Genomic DNA, 16,331 nt, shown 5'->3' on the forward strand with positions numbered 1-16,331 from the left:
AAACATTTTGAATCTATAAAAAAAGAAAAACCCAACAAAATATTTTATATCATAGGTTTATTTAGGTTGAAATAACTTCAGCATTATAAACCCATCTCCCCCAACATAATGTTTCAATTCAATTCATTTAAAAATGTATCCAACATTCAGCAAGTCAGATTTAAACATTTAAATAAATGTAATTCTTTTAAAAAAATTCTATTTTTTTTTTATTCCACAGTTTTTATATTTATATTCCATGATCTTTTTTTGCACTTTTTTCTTTACAAATCTTCACTTCAATAGAAGGTGTAAACTTGCAGAAACAAAAAACAAAGAAAAACAAAAACCAAAAACAGTAATTGAGAGGCAACACTGGAAGTGTGGGGCAGCATTTTGCTCCGAGGTAATAGGTCTTCTCATCGGTGGCTTGACTAATCGTTACCTTTTCAGATTCCTCTGAGCCTGCTTGAGTAAAGTGTCAAAGTCTAGTGCATCAAATTTGCCCTTTGTAGGTTTTGCATCATACTCCCGGTTTGAATCTGAAAGCAATCAAAAAGAAACGGTCACGTCTGGGTGCTTTAATAGGAATCTTTTCAAAGACTGTAAATTAGTGATGCACCAAAATTTCAGCAAGAAAAAAAACTCCCTGAATTTTGGTTTCAGCCTATATAGATCTGAATAGCTGAAAGCATTGACCGAATCAGTGACATTTAATTAGCACTTCTCCAAAGACTCATTTTGACTGCATCAGCATCCATTTCATGGACACAATGCAGATAATCTACAACAGGTATACATGTCAGCAGTGTGATCAATTCACCAAAATGATGCTAAGGAATTTGTTCATCTGAAATGTTCAGTTCAATGAAAGCTTTCATTTTGGTTTTGGTAATAGACACATTCTGGTTCATCACTACTTTGAGTTGACGGAAAAGAGCTAATGATGCGAATCTTACCAAGATCAGCATAATTAGATTTGCAAAACTGCCTCCTGCCTCCAAAGCACAGGTCAAATGGAAGCTCATTCTGCTCCCTCAGCTTGCCTCCGTTCTCAATGGCATTAAACGCATCCTTTTTGTTGTAGTATGTAACAAAGCCATAGTTGTCTCTGAAATAACAAGAGTGTCAGGAATCCTCCTTTCAATGGTAAACAATACATCAAATTAAAAAAAAATTGAGATTAGAATCCATACCCATTTTCTCTAAAGTGCACCGTGCACTCCTCAATCTTTCCAAAGAATGAGAAGCGTTCTTTCAGCTCCTTGCGAGTCATACTTCCACGAATTCGACCAACATAAACAACTCTCCGCTCCTCCTAAAACATCATTTAATATGATGATATGTCAGAAATCAATTACCAAGGTGCCTTTAGGAAAAAATTAAGATATTTTCCTTGATTGAAATACTCACAATGGCTTTTTCTTTGCGTATCTTTGTATCCTCATTGCAATTTTGTGAAGGGCGGTATTCAGGCCTCTGATTAGGGCTGTCAATAAAGTAAAAAAATATCAGGGTTAGCTTGTACTAAAACACATATACATATACATATATATATATATTAGGGGTGTAACGATTCATCTACTACATCGATGTATCGATTTATATGCCTATGATCTAACTACATCGATCTGTGCTCGGCAACTTGGCCTTCCGGACGACATGTATCGATCTAACATCGTTTTAAAAGGTAATCAATCGATTGTATCGATAATAGGAAATAACGGATTGGATTTAAGCACGTCAGACTTTATAAGGATGTTTTTTCTTAGCACTTTTAATGATAAAGCCGTTAAACGTTACTCGATTCAGTCTGCCTATCTGTGACATCGCAACGCACGCACCAGCAGCAGCGCTAAGAAAACAAAACATAGCATGGCGGATGGCAGAGGAGAAGCCAACGAGCGATATTATCAAGCCACCAGGAGAAAGCGCTACCTGTACTTTCAACCCTTGCTTGTTACCTGTGCATTCCTGGCACCAGTGTGCCAGCAGAGCGAGTTTTTAGTACTGCTGGCGACATAATGAACGCACAAAGAAGTGTTCCGCGGTCAGATCATGTTGATATTTTTGGGAAAAAAATCTGTAGTCATTGAAGAGTAGTTGGTTACATTTTATCTTTTGTTAAATATTGTTTGTTTATTAAACTGAGAGTAGTAGCAGGTTCAGCCAGTTTATTCAACCTGAAGAAATGTTGGTTGCACTTTATTTTTTATATTAATATTTTATTTATATTATTTTAATGTTGAAACAACAGCAAAAGTAGCAGGTAAACCTACTATTAATTAAACCTGAAGAGAAGTTAGATGCACTTTATTTTTGATATTAATATTGTATTTATATTATTTTAATGTTGAAACACAACAGCAAAAGTAGCAGGTAAACCTACTATTAATTAAACCTGAAGAGAAGTTAGTTGCACTTTATTTTTGATATTAATATTGTAATATTTTTATGTTGGAAAACAAAAGCAGAAGTAGCAGGTAAACCTACTGTTGAAATGTTGGTTGCACTTACTGTGCTTTTATTGAAAATGTATTGAATATTGAAAATGAGAGCAGAAAAGGTTAACTTCCTGTTAATTCAACCTAAACTGTTGGTTGCACTTTATTCAAATAAAATTTGAATGTATTTGCCATCAATTGTTGTTTACTTGTTTGTTTATATCCATAATTAATTGATACCGGATTCCCTTACAAGAAACAACAGGAATATAGGAAACTTCACCTGCACTGACCAGTATCCAGATATTTATTTCAGTCACACAATCTTTGGCTAAAAAGTTACAGAATCGATTTCAAGTCACTGAATCGTTTCGGATCGTATCGTTCTAAATTAACCAGTATCGTCCTTGAATCGTATCGACAACCTCAAATCGTGATACGAATCGAAGTTAAAACGAATCGTTACACCCCTAATATATATATATATATATATATATATATATATATATATATATATATATATATATATATATATATATATATATATATATATATATATATATATATATATATATATATATATATATATATATATATATATATATATATATATATATATATATATATATATATATAAGGGCTGCACATTATTTACGTTCTAGAATGGAACAGAAGATCTAGAATAATGGCGGCTTCTGATCCCGGGCATAGTGAAAATGATCATGTATCATATAAAGCCAGACCGCGGCATTCAAAAGTGTGGGAGTACTTTAAACAGAAGCCGAAAAAAACTGTGCTTTGTTCGCTCTGTAATGCCGGTTTCACACTGCGCGCGGTGGCAGAGCAGGAGCTGTGCGCGTGGAGAGCGGGAGCTTTCACACTGCCAATCAGTGTTGCCAAGTCCCGTTTTTTCCCGCGGAATTTGGCTACTTCTACACTGTTGCCGCGGGCTGTGTCTCATGTCCGCGGGTTGAAGCGATCCCAACTATGTGATATTTAGCCCCGGGAATTAAATTTTAGCAGGCAGCCCTGCAAAAAAAAAAACACATATTTAACCCCCCGAACGCGATGTTTACCAGAGAACCTCCCCGAAACGCGATTGGGCTTGTTTTGGGCTAGTTGAGTAACGAATGGGTGGGTTTTGTTGTGAAAACCTGGCAACCCTGCTGCCAGTGTTCTCTCCATGGTTCTCTCGCGCACTTGAACCGTGGCGCGTGTATTTCAACAGACGGTCACATTTTCCGGGGTTCTTCTCCGACCCCAGTACGTCTCGTGCTTTTATTTATTATGGGCTGCATATATCCTGTTAATGCGACCTGGTTCCCCTCTGTCCCAAACACATATGCATAATAACATGCTGTATATAGGTAGTTTGCATGATTAAAGTAACATTAAAGTTAAGATATGCCTCTAGCTTTAATCATTTAAATGTGTCTTTGAAGTTTGGGCAAAAACTTCTGGCAGCTTTAGTTGTTGTTTATGCACATGTATCTTCAAAATAGACGACTAGTTATACTATATTAAAACTATGCTGAAAGCTCCTGTATGTGAACCTTTTGCAGATAAATACAAGTGTATTTTCGTTTACTATTGACACAAATCAATAAGTAAATCATACTCAATTATTATAGTAAACAACTTTTCCTAATTAGGCCTACTCTGTATACATTTTATGATGAATAGTATCATTATATATTATGTTTAAAAAGCTTCTTGTGTTCATATTTCATTATAAAATGGCATACTATATACACTACCCTTCCTGAAATACAATTAATATTGTCATCATTCATTGATTTCATGTTAAAATAATATACAAATTCACTACCCTCTTTGAAATACAATAATCAGTAAAAAAGAATCATAAGATTAATCCGGAAAAATAATCGTTAGATTAGTCGACTAATCGAAAAAATAATCGTTAGTTGCAGCTCATATATATATATATATATTTTTTTTTTAAATCTTATAATGAAATAAACTGAAATAAAACGAGATTGAAATATTGCAATATTTATGATAAAATGCACAGATGACAGCACATCGTTCCGAATTCGAATCCATCGTTCAAGCCAGTTCTCACCTTCTATGACTTTTCCAACGCCGATGTCCAGGAGAATCAGAAGAGCGGGACCTGGATCTAGAGCGGCTGTGACTCCAAGATCCAGAGCGTGAGCTTGAATAGGAATATCGACGCCGACGAGGTGGGGAAAACGACCTGGAGCTGGATCTGGAAGAAGACCGAGATGACAAACTGGATCTGCTGCTTGAGCGACGAGACCTGTATCTGTAAAAAACAAAAAAACATCCTTTAGAATACTGGCCTTTCAACATTACTTTCTAATTATAATACACGTGTTTAACTAAATGTCAAAGCAGACCTTTTACTGGGTGGTGAGCGTGATCTGGAGGAGGAGGAGGACGACGACTCAGAGCTGGACTCTGAACTACTAGAGGATCGGGCTCTGTATCTTCGTTTTGCCCGGCCTCTGTCCTGCTGGTACTGTCTGGAGGAACACTCAGAGTAGTCCAGAGGTTTTTGCTGGTTGCATTTTGCTTCATCCAGTAAAGTGCTTTCGGAGTCAGGCCTGTTTGGAGAGGCATCAGGAGTCACCAAGGTGGAGCTGTTTAATGTGCACCTTGTATCTGCAGAAGGTTGACTCAAGCTGAGATTCCTTTGGATTCCTTCTGTAGCTGTTGGAGTTGATGAAGCCTGGGAGACACTGTTCTTCACTGGCTTAATGGAAGACAGCTCGACAGTCTTGATAACAATGCTAGGCTGTTGTTTGACATTCCACCGACTGCCACCTTCACTTTCATTGGGTTCTTTTGGAGGGAGGCAGTAGTCATGGTCAAGGGAGAAAGGTTGAGTCTGCACAGTGGTAGTAGGGGTCTGAGGCTTGCTGCGCAGCTTATTTGAAGGTAGTGGTCTTGCATCTATCTGAATGGCCTTATTAGGAGTTGGCTTAAGGACCTCTGACTTCTTGGTTTTCCCCAGTAGTGAAACCGGTGCAATAGGTTTCCACATCTGGTGTGGGGGTGTGGCAGGTGGTGTGAGGCCTATGGGAAGAGTCAGTTAAAGAGTTGACTTTTTTACTCATTTTACACTTTTATCACTTGCTTATAATATAGGAATATGTTTGCATTATATAACAAAATAGATCAAATTATGCACCATTTACATTTATTTAAATGAACATGCTATAATATCCATATAATATACACTACCATTTAAAAGTTTGGGGTCAGCCTTTTTTTTTCAAGAAATTAACATTTAGGAAATTAACACTTATTCAGCCAGGATGCATTAAATGGATGACAGTAAAGACATTTATAATGTAACAAAATATTTGTATTTCAAATTAATGCATAAAAAAAAAAACTCTTTTAAATTGGGGGTGGGGTGTCACTAAAATATTAAGCAGAAATGTTTTCAACATTGATCATAAAAAACATTCCTTGAGCAAATCAGCATATTAGAATGATTTCTGATGGATCATGGGACAATGAAGACAATGGAGAAATTGCTTCCGAAATTTCAGCTTTGCCATCACAGAAAAAAAGTGTACAAAAATTGTAATTATTTTTCACAATATTGCAGTTTAGACTGTTTTGATTAAATAAAATGCAGCTTTGGTAAGCATGAGACTTCTTTTGAAAAACATTTTAAAAAATCCTACCAAACCCAAATTTTTGAATAGTGTGTATATAAAATATATTGCACACTAAAAAAAAAAAAATGTTTACCTGCTGTGCTTCCCAGGTCATGGTTGCGGGTTTTCTCCAGGGCCTTAGTCTCCACCTGCTGCTCATAACTGAATTAAAAAAATAAAATAAATACAATTTGCAGTGGCAACAACCTCAAAAGCTGTGAATTGCTGATGTTGTTAAAACATCACTCAGACTGACACAAGCTATGCTTGTCCACCTTCACATTCTGAAGTCATGATGAGAGACTTCATTTGTTTCGGCAGGTCTTGGTGAAATGTGGCTTAGGGCCACACACACAAACATTGAGTTTGGTGCAAGAGCAGCACAAGGGCTGTAGGGTAACTCCATCACTCCGCCTCATGACACTTACCTGGAGTTTCCTACAGCGGCTGCTCTACCACAGACCTCCGGTACCCTTGGCTCTTCTTTTGCTGGAAAGAAAAAAGGAGTGTTATGAATGACCAAATACAGGAGGTTAAGGTGGGACAGACACTTAAAATAGCTGCAACAATCAAATTGTTCAGCATTTAGCAGAACACGGCCACAACAAACAGCATGTATTGTGATACTCTACAAAATTGCACCACAGTTCCCCACTCAACAGCTGAGAAACTGCAGCCTAAAGATAAACGCTTGTTTAATGAGAACAGTCAGTATTAAGCCCCCGCGTGTCCTCGGACAAAGACAGCCAACTGGTTTTAAAATGGTTTTGTTAACAGGGCAGAATTCCAGCAGTTCAATGAACATGAGCACATAGCAGCTGTTTTCATTATAGCCACGCCCTCTCTTAAAGTAACAGACCCTCCTCTAAAGGTGTGGTCACATTAACGCAATTTCAGCCAATGGTTGTGGGCAAAAATGTTCATTGTCTATTGTTAAGAACGTAGTAATGTATAAAGCAGAGTTCACACAGAAGTCACTTTCAAGCAAGAGCTTTCTGTTGGTCAGTTTAGTGAACTCACCAACTTGAAAATGCTTTAAAAAAAAAATTGACCTCAAACAAAACTCCTAATCTGGCAGATTCCAATTGAAATGACTGGATTTTGGCAGCAAAATTGTCACACAATGGTAAATGTGACCACACCTTTAGGAATACCACACCCTCTTTTTTAAAGCTAGACTGAAATAGCCATTTTCTTGACCAAAAATATATACTATCTGCATAACTTGTCATCACATTTTACCTCATTTGAACCGAACATCTATAATACATCAAGATAAGATGAACACGGTTTTGTGACAACAGTCTTATCTAACCCACTGGGTCATATTAAACTGTGAACTCTGTACTTGACCTGGCAACATGGACACACAAAAAAAAAAACCTAGGACTGCCAACTTTCTCCAAGCTCCAAATGTTAGTGTGGCCTAGTTGCATACACACTAATGGTCTGCATTCTGAAGATGGCAGTATTGGTGCATGTTCACTAAGAGGGCACATTTTTTTCCAAAGAAAGCTCTGGTGTTCAGCATTAGAATCCTTCAATTAGTCAGCTTGACTAGAAGCATGATTTTAACCCTTGTTGGTAAACAAATACTTTAAGAAAAAGAGCCAAGACATATCACTTACGCTGAGATTCCTCAAACTGCTCCAGTAGGCTTGTAAGATCAGCAGCTTCAATACCTGAAAGAAAAAGTTCATTATAATCCAAGCCACAGAAACGCTTAATTACATAAGGAAAACTACTCACCAATTTCATTTGTGAATGACTCAATCAGCTCAACTGTGGTGTTCTTTGGTTTGGCGATCTCAGAAGAAGCCATCCTCATCTGCTCTGCTAGTTCAACAACTCTGGCCTGAACCTGAGCTGAGAAAAACGGCTGAGCAGCTATTGGTGCAACATGAGGCTGTAACCGTGAGGTCAGCTTTTTAGAATTAGTTGGCAGGGTGTTTTTGGTTTGATGAGAGACAGGGGCCAAAACAACCTGCTCAGTCTCTCTCTTTGCAGGCACAGCAGCACTAGGTTTAAGAGGACTGGAGTGTAAGCTCTGAACTGGTTTAGTGATCATCTGAGGCCTTGAGGGATCTTTAGAAGGCACACCTTCACACACAGCACTGGGTTTAAGAGGACTGGAGTTTGAGCTCTGAACTGGTGTAGTGATCATCTGAGGCCTTGAGGGATCTTTAGAAGGCACACCTTCACACACAGCACTAGGTTTAAGAGGACTGGAGTTCGAGCTCTGAACTGGTGTAGTGATCATCTGAGGCCTTGAGGGATCTTTAGAAGGCACACCTTCACACACAGCACTGGGTTTAAGAGGACTGGAGTTTGAGCTCTGAACTGGTGTAGTGATCATCTGAGACCTTGAGGGATCTTTAGAAGGCACACCTTCACACACAGCACTAGGTTTAAGAGGACTGGAGTTCGAGCTCTGAACTGGTGTAGTGATCATCTGAGGCCTTGAGGGATCTTTAGAAGGCACACCTTCACACACATGAGCAGCATTGGGGTTACCATGTAAACATTCCTTAATACTGGGTGTATTGAGACCGTGGGAGTCTCCAGATGTAGTGGGCACTGGTGGTGAAACCATCCTTTCAGGAGGCACCTCAGCCACATGACTGACCGCGGTAGAGGTCTCGGTATCAATAGTGTTTTGTGGCACACAGCTGGGAGCAGGTCGTTTCTGGGGTGATGAGTGGACTGAATGGGGTAAACTTTCAGATGATGTACCTGAAGGTGGAGGGGTTGATGCTTTAGAAGTCGCAGGTTTCTTAGAGGAACCCATCAGTGAAGCTGGAGGGATGAGCAAGGCTTCAGGTGTTGGGGGAGCAGCAGGGCCTCTCGGGTGCCATGCAGGCATGATTTCAGGTGCAAGGTCTTTTTTAATAGGAGTATGCAAGGTTTTACGTGGATCTCTGAGGTTTGGGTCGGGCAGGCAGGGTATTGGGGGAAGTTCCTTTGGCGCTTCAGGCAACTTGGGCCATTTAGTGCTGTAATCCTCAGTTTTGTCCACCGGGTCTGGTTTCTTCTGCTGGCGGAGAAGACGGTACTGCTGCAAACTGAGAGGTTTAGGCTTGCTTTCATTACGCTGACAAACAGCAGGCTGCTCGCTAACAGGCTCTTGTTTTGAAAGTGGTTCTTCCTCTACAGACTTCTCAAGAGGTTTGCTCTCTGGCTGCGAGTCAGTGATTTTTGCTTCAGTTTGAGGGGTCATGATGTGCTCCTTCTCAACCTGTGGCTCAGGGGTCATGATGTGCTTCTTCTCAACCTGTGGCTCAGGGGTCATCAACTCTGTTGGATGACCAGTTTTAGGTCTCTCAGGCTCTGCCGATAAGAGAACAGGTGAAAAAGTCACCTTTTTCTTCTTTTGTTCTTCCTGCTGTTTCTTCTGGGGCTCCTCTTTAACTCTTGAGCTTCTCAAAATTCTCTGTTCAACCAGATCAGCTTTAACAGGTTTACATTTCTTTTTTCCTCTACATAACTTGACAGCCTTTTTCTCCTCTTCCACGGGAGATTCTTCAGAGGGTGGTGGGACTTTTTCAGCACTATCCTCAGGCTTTGGTTCCGGATCGTTTATGCTTTTCACCGGGACTCTTTGCTCTCCTTCTGCAGAGTCTGTGTGAGAAAAAGGGAGGCCGAGGTCTGGGATTGCCAGGATGGGCTCTCCATGCTCTCCTTGATCAACCACTTCTAGCACGAGGCCCCTTTCAGGCAGGATATGCTCTTGTCCCTCTTCTCCTTCCACACATAATGTCATGCAGTAAGGGTGCATGTGTTTTACCAAATCGCTCAGAGTGACAGGCATGCCCTCTCCATCCTGCTCCAAGGACACGGGGAGGCACCAATCAAATTCCTCCAGTGACGACAAATCAATATTGGCAATTGGGTTTGAAAAACTAGCATCCCTATCTTCCTCCTCTTCTCCTTCACTGTTCTGCTGGGATACTCTCTGCATTCGTGGCAGACTCTAAAACAAAAACATAATGTCTCATTAGGCATTGAAAACAAAATGCAATTACCCCCCCCCCCCCCTCCCCAAATAATGCAGCCCCATTTAAAAACATGTTGTGCTGCCATCAAAAACAATCAGATCTAATCATGAACTACATACATTTAGTCATATTAAAAAAAATGGATGAGGGACAAAATACCTTTCCAGGAAATTGTCTTGCATGAATCAATGACTCTGGAGGAGACCGTGTAAGCAACTTTCTCAGCTAGAGCGGATTAAAAAAAAAAAGTATTAAAAAAAAATCTGTACATGAAAGCATCAAACTGTTTAAAAAAAAATTCTATTGCATTCCTGACATGCTTGGACAGGTGAAGACCAGCTGGAGACTCACCGGAGAGTGTTCCTGACCCTTTTGCCCTGAGAACAGGTCTGAATCCGGCAGAGTGTCAAAAGGGGACAAATTCTCATCATCAACATTGTCAAGTATTTCAGTGAGAGCTGTGAGCAGTGTCGCTTCACTTTCCTCATCAATATTACATTTAACCTGAAACACAGGAAGCATTTTATAAATACCATTGCTGACACATGAAAACTAATGCAATGAACAGTTTTTTAAAGGCATTATTTACTTCTCCAGTGGGGTTGTCCTCAAAAATGGACAGAATAGAAGGATCCAAGCAGCCATGTAGAACCTCCAGAGCATCTCCGTTGTTGAGGCCAGTATATTCCAGACAGCTACCAGTGAAGCTTCCCTGAAGGAACTCTGCCTGCAATATTCCATAAAAAAAAAAACCTCAGTTATAATTTCATGGAGACCATAATGTTTGGACATCACCAGTCCACTCCATAGAAACATCAACTGAAATGTAAGACTTCAGGCAGTCTTTCCATTAGTTTACTGGACAGTCTGGCTGATGCTACACAAAAGGAAGTATTAATAATATGTTTTTAAAACAATACTTTCAGAACTAAATATGCTTCTAAAACCAGAAATCACTGCGAGGTTAAATATACATTAGCTGAGTCTGTAAACAAGTTCATGTTCCCATATTTAACAACTGCAAACAACATGCTGTCTTTGAGGCTTATAATTGCCAACTTGTTCTGCAGCAGCTGATATGGTCAGCTTTGGTGTTAATTCAGCTAACAGAATCCTTTATTCACATGACTTCAAGTGAAACATTGTTAATCATCAACTTCCTTTGTATTAACCATTTTAATATTGCTCATGAATCTGAAAGCAAAACACTAAAACTCGTAGGGCAGGCGTAGATAAGCTATTAGAAATTTAGCAAATGTTAATAGGCATTTGTAACGGTTAAATACTAAATTGTAGGCATGCTCAATTTATAGGCTAAATGTTCAATTCTAGCTAAAACCACGTGTTGCGCACAGCGCGTCATCCTGCCGCAGTGCATTACTGGGCAAACCCAACACCGGCACAGTTCAAAACACGCTTGCTACCACACATTCTGCATGACCACTGTCATTTTCTTTAAAGAGATCAAGATTTCATCTTTAAGACAGTTTAATGATAAATCGTTCTCGATAAATCGTGCTCTTTTTTAAAAACCTAACGCTGTCAGTAAACACACATGGCCCAACATGACTGACCCAATCATACCTGCACCACGTGCTGGACAGCTAGTCAACGCAAACCGCATTGAACAACATGGTGCTAACTTTGCAATTCCCAGTCACGACGATGCTAAATACGAAATTATTAGGTGATAAAACTCAGAGCATAAAAATAAAACAGGCTTTCAAAAATCACAATGTCTCAGTAGCCAGAGTTACTTGTCATGACATCTGCTGAATTACCAATCAGTATGGCACTTTAACTTTACCAGGTCCAATGCCTGATAATAATTGCCGTTTCAGTGTTAAATGTTTAAGTTGAAATGTACGACCATGCATAAGCACTGTTAGATTGATTCTTAAAATGAATCAACCACGTGGGCGTGAGTCACTTAAAAAATTTTTAACAAACAACAAGAAAGCCATATTTAAGCAACAATTGTACGTGTATTAAAAAGTTACTAATAAATAATATCAAAATACATATACATTAAATTAGATTTACTTTTCAGATCTGACACATTCAAACAGCTAACAATTTCTGGTTACAGGTTATCGATAACATTAAAACCACAAAACAATGCGTTTATAGTTTACGAAATGCAAAACTTTCCTAATAAAAAAGAAACTACCCTGTGTTATTTAATAACTGGTCTAGAGTGATATAATAAGTTCTTATGAATGCAAAAGCATAGCTACATCAGCTAGCACGACCAAACTTTTGCATCAATCCCTTGACAAGAGAGTTATATAAACACGCAAGAAATCAAGCAACACTTGGAGAGTGAAACATCGCTCTTTGATAAATCTCAAAGTTTGTTTTTTTTCCCACGTGCAAAAAAATGATGGTGCATCACCATCCACGTGTCACAAAGTCCTGCACATCACACATATTTACCTCGCATATTTGACACAGTAATAAATGTCATCAATTTCAGTCTGCCACAACATTATATAAGTATCGATATGTGCAGTTCTTACCTCGTCAAGATTCACCGGTGAGAACATTTGAGTATTACAGGCTTTTAACATCTCCTCGCCTGTTCCCCACCGCGCCGCCATCTTACAACTCAACTGTATGTGGGAAAAACGTGAATCAACTGCAGGCGCAGCAGCCGGCTGCAAACCACGTGCTATTTGCGTTCCCGGCAACTGAACGGTTTAGTCCCGCCCCAATTATGCGTCATCGAAAGTCAGTTAACTCGCAAACTCTTTAGTTATGGGGTAAGTGGCAACTTTTTCCTTTCATGCTTAATATTTATCATTTTATATCATATAATGTTATGGTTTATTATATAAACGTTTGTTCAGTATAATGACATTTCAGAAGTGTGTATTGGATGTGTTATTTTATTTGGAACAGTTTAGTCACTTAGGATATAATGGGAACTTTGTAAACCATAACATCGATTTCATATTTATCTGAACCTAGACATGATCAAAAATGAATTAATTTCGAAACTTTAATAATTGTTTTCGGGCAAGATACCAAGTGAACCACTGTAAAATGCGGCTAGTCAGTTTTAGTCCAGACTTTATTGCCCAGTTTTGCCTTTGCGGGCTAAAGATACATATACAATACATTGACATATTTGCAACATTTATAAAGATCCAGCTGGCAATACTTCACTAATCACAATTATTCAATTTCATAAACACTATAAAATATTGAAGCATAGGCCTACTAGACTTTTATTTAAAAGAACATAAACACTGCTTTAGAAGGCAAAAAAAACGTAATTATAATTTATAATATGATTTTTATTGACAGATTATAGATTTGGTTGCTTTCAAGGAACTTTGTCTTCTAATTCAATGTGTGCTAGTAGAAGTGTCATTGCTTTCTTTGCAATGACACATCTTAGCCAGCAGATGTCCTCCGTGAGCTCTTCAAAACATTGAATCAGTTGGGTCACTCAGTTTAGTATGCTATAATAAGCTATATACATACTATATGCTATACAATGATTTTATCCCTTGTGTAACTTTGGTAACATGGCACATGCTTGTTACCATAAATTCCTGTTGCTCCCATTGGTCAAACGCTGTCCATTTCTTGTAAAACTGTTTTGGCCTCCACACTTTATGCTGCTAGTCACTAGATGGTGCCATTAAATCTTGGTTTGGCTTTGTTGTCCACCCTGCTTTCCTTTCCCTTTAGTGAACTATTAATTGAACGAAATTTATTTTGTCCTTGTCAGAATGCACTGTTGTCCTTGTGTCACCGTTTTTATGTTCTTCGCAGAGTTATTGTGTAGCCTACAGTTTAAACTTTAACTAACATGTGATTTGTAAAACATATTGTAAATCAATGAGTCCAAAATACTCCAGCACTGTCAGTGTCAGCCCTTATGTTAGTGAAGATACATATCAGAGACTCACGTTCAAAGCTCTGCAGTTTTAACCCAAATTACAGTTGGTTAGACTTTTATTAGCCTTCAGTTTCTTTTATCTCTAAAGCTGCACCATTAAGTATTACAGGCATAACTGACTATTATTAATACTGAAAATATATAATACAACTTAGGCATAAAATGAATCACATACTTGCCAAATTTGCCTTTTTTTAATTTGTAGTCTTTGTTGTCTCTTCTATTCCAAAAGAGATATGAGTACCTGGTAACTAGCAAAATGTGCAGCATGTGATCCTTCCTCTTATACATTTGGTGTGCCGTGAATTTTGTTCCTCAGGGGAAGCACCAATACTAACAAATAGTTTCAAGAGAACGTCTGTATGAGCACTGAAGACGTCACTGCATCATCTTGAGGGTTTTGTTTGCGTAAGCAGTGTTTGCGGGTTGCTTTCATTGAAAAAAAAAAAAAAAAAGCTCCTGCAACTATACAGTCTCTCATACAGCTCTGTCCCAATGTGGGTGGGCGAGAACAATTACAATGAACATTTTCAGGAGCAAGAAAGTGCTGCTCCACCTCTTTAAAGCTGCGCTGTCCTGTTCTCCAGCCTATTCCTCGCAGCTATACCTGACTGTACTGAAAATCATTCATCCGCTACCACTGTTGCCATGGTAACAGGAGGGGAAATCCATTTCATCTGTCTCTTCGTCACACTCCCTCCTTCCGTTCCTTCTCTTTCTCTCTCATTCCCTCCCAACCATCGTTTTCTTTATCGCTCTATACCATCTCATGTTATTCTTCTTTCTTCCTGTCTCAGTCAGAGGATAGACAGGCGGCAGAGGATGCAGCTCCCTCAATAAACAGAACCCAGCTATGGCATCAAGCTGTTATAATACCTTTATTTAGAGATTCATATCGTTGAATCATGCTGTGTCACCTGTTGTATTGACTGCAGTTTGACACTTTTGCACTATATACTAGTTATCAATCATGATCCTCTCTGTTTAGTTGAGGTAAATTACATTCAAGCTTTTTTTTTCTTAAAAATTATAACTATAACTCGTATAACTATATATTTTAGATTGACATTAATATATCTTATATTTTTAACAGACTAAGTGCACAATAGGGGTTTGCAGAAAGCATATTTCAAGATAAGTGAAACATTTACTTAAAACGTACGCTACCATTCAAAAGTTTGGGGTCTGTAAAATTAGAAATTAATACTTTTATGCAGCAAGGATGTTTTAAATTGATACAAGTGACAGTAAAGACATTTATAATGCTACAAGACATTTCTGTTTCAAATAATAGCCGTTCTTTTGATCAAATAATCTTGAAAAAAGTATCATGGGTTCCACCAAAATATGAAGCAACACAACTGTTTTCAACAACATAATAATAAGAAATGTTTCTTGAGCAGCATATCATGATATTATAATGATTTCTGAAGGATCATGTGACACTGAAGACTGGAGTAATAATGCTGAAAATTCAGCTTTGCATCACAGGAATAAATCACATTGTAATATATATTAATCATTTATTTTAAATTGCATTAATATTTCACAATATTACTGTTTTAATGTATTTTTGAGGAAATAAATGCAGCTTTGGTGAGCATAAGATACTTCATTCAAAAACATTACAAATCTTACCAACTACAAACTTTTGAGTGTATCTTTTATTCCATGTGTTTAAAGTATGATACTGAACTGTAGTGTAAAAGTTTGTCATTTTAGTTCAATTCAGGAAGCCAGCCAATCACTGAATGCCAAGCAAGTGCTGCAGTTATTTCTATTTGTCTACAAGGAACGTTTGAACAAGTGTTCATGTCAAATTCAGTGTTTGTTGAGTACACAAACAAAACATTAGTATAAATTATTGATTAACATCTTTGTGCAGGGAGCTTGTGTTGAGATCTGGGTGATAGTGGCTTCACTGACATCCTCATGGTAATCCCATGGGGCAGTGGGGCAGGCAAGCAGCTACTGGAGGCACCAGATGGCCTCAAATTAGAATTGAAATCATGCACATACGCATATTCTCTCTCAGTCTCAATTGCATCTTAAACTCGAAATAATAATGTGTTATTTCACTGAACGCCGCGTTTTGTGGTGATGTTGATGGGTGGGAATATTAATGTAATTCTGTTTTAGTGAGTAATCCAAAGGGTTAACTCCGTAAGATGATTCCATTAGTTCACATAATGAAACTGTAATCAGATCACTGACAAATTAATTCTATTAAATTCCTCTAAAGCTGTTTAGCCCAACAAATGCTCTACCCCTCTCACAATGGCTGATCCCAAATCACTCCACTTTTACTTAATAATTAGTTTTCTCAGTTTTTCCACTCAGACTCTTTATT

The 16,331-nt window shown here is 38.3% G+C and overlaps 1 protein-coding gene across 2 annotated transcripts; it reads right to left on the reverse strand.

Annotated features, from left to right (window-relative positions):
- Nucleotides 1-46: 46 nt before the first annotated feature.
- Nucleotides 47-12,726, reverse strand: pprc1 (PPARG related coactivator 1). Of its 2 annotated transcripts, XM_079842082.1 has the most exons (15): nt 12,591-12,726; nt 10,661-10,798; nt 10,423-10,575; nt 10,231-10,296; nt 8,369-10,046; nt 7,826-8,176; nt 7,705-7,758; nt 6,505-6,565; nt 6,171-6,238; nt 4,805-5,483; nt 4,507-4,710; nt 1,393-1,468; nt 1,176-1,297; nt 939-1,090; nt 47-521 (listed from the first exon to the last, which is right to left on the reverse strand). In XM_079842082.1, exons 1-15 carry the CDS (start codon nt 12,669-12,671, stop codon nt 421-423), a joined length of 3,984 nt encoding a protein of 1,327 aa, XP_079698208.1. In that variant the 5' UTR covers nt 12,672-12,726; the 3' UTR covers nt 47-420. The 2 variants fall into 2 exon arrangements, with proteins under 2 accessions (XP_079698208.1, XP_079698207.1); XM_079842081.1 differs by having other exon boundaries at nt 7,826-10,046.
- Nucleotides 12,727-16,331: the final 3,605 nt, after the last annotated feature.

This window comes from Gobio gobio (assembly GCF_949357685.1).
Source record: "Gobio gobio genome assembly, chromosome: 18".
NCBI classification, from domain to species: Eukaryota; Metazoa; Chordata; class Actinopteri; order Cypriniformes; family Gobionidae; genus Gobio; species Gobio gobio.

Bases quoted from the DNA above. Each gene is read 5' to 3' on its own strand.
- pprc1 (XM_079842081.1), bottom strand. From the start codon at position 12,671: ATGGCGGCGCGGTGGGGAACAGGCGAGGAGATGTTAAAAGCCTGTAAT. The intron at 6,566-7,704 runs GTAAGTGATATG...TTTTCTTTCCAG, and splicing joins GCAGTTTGAGGAATCTCAGC to CAAAAGAAGAGCCAAGGGTA. The intron at 1,091-1,175 runs GTATGGATTCTA...TTGTTATTTCAG, and splicing joins GTGCACTTTAGAGAAAATGG to AGACAACTATGGCTTTGTTA.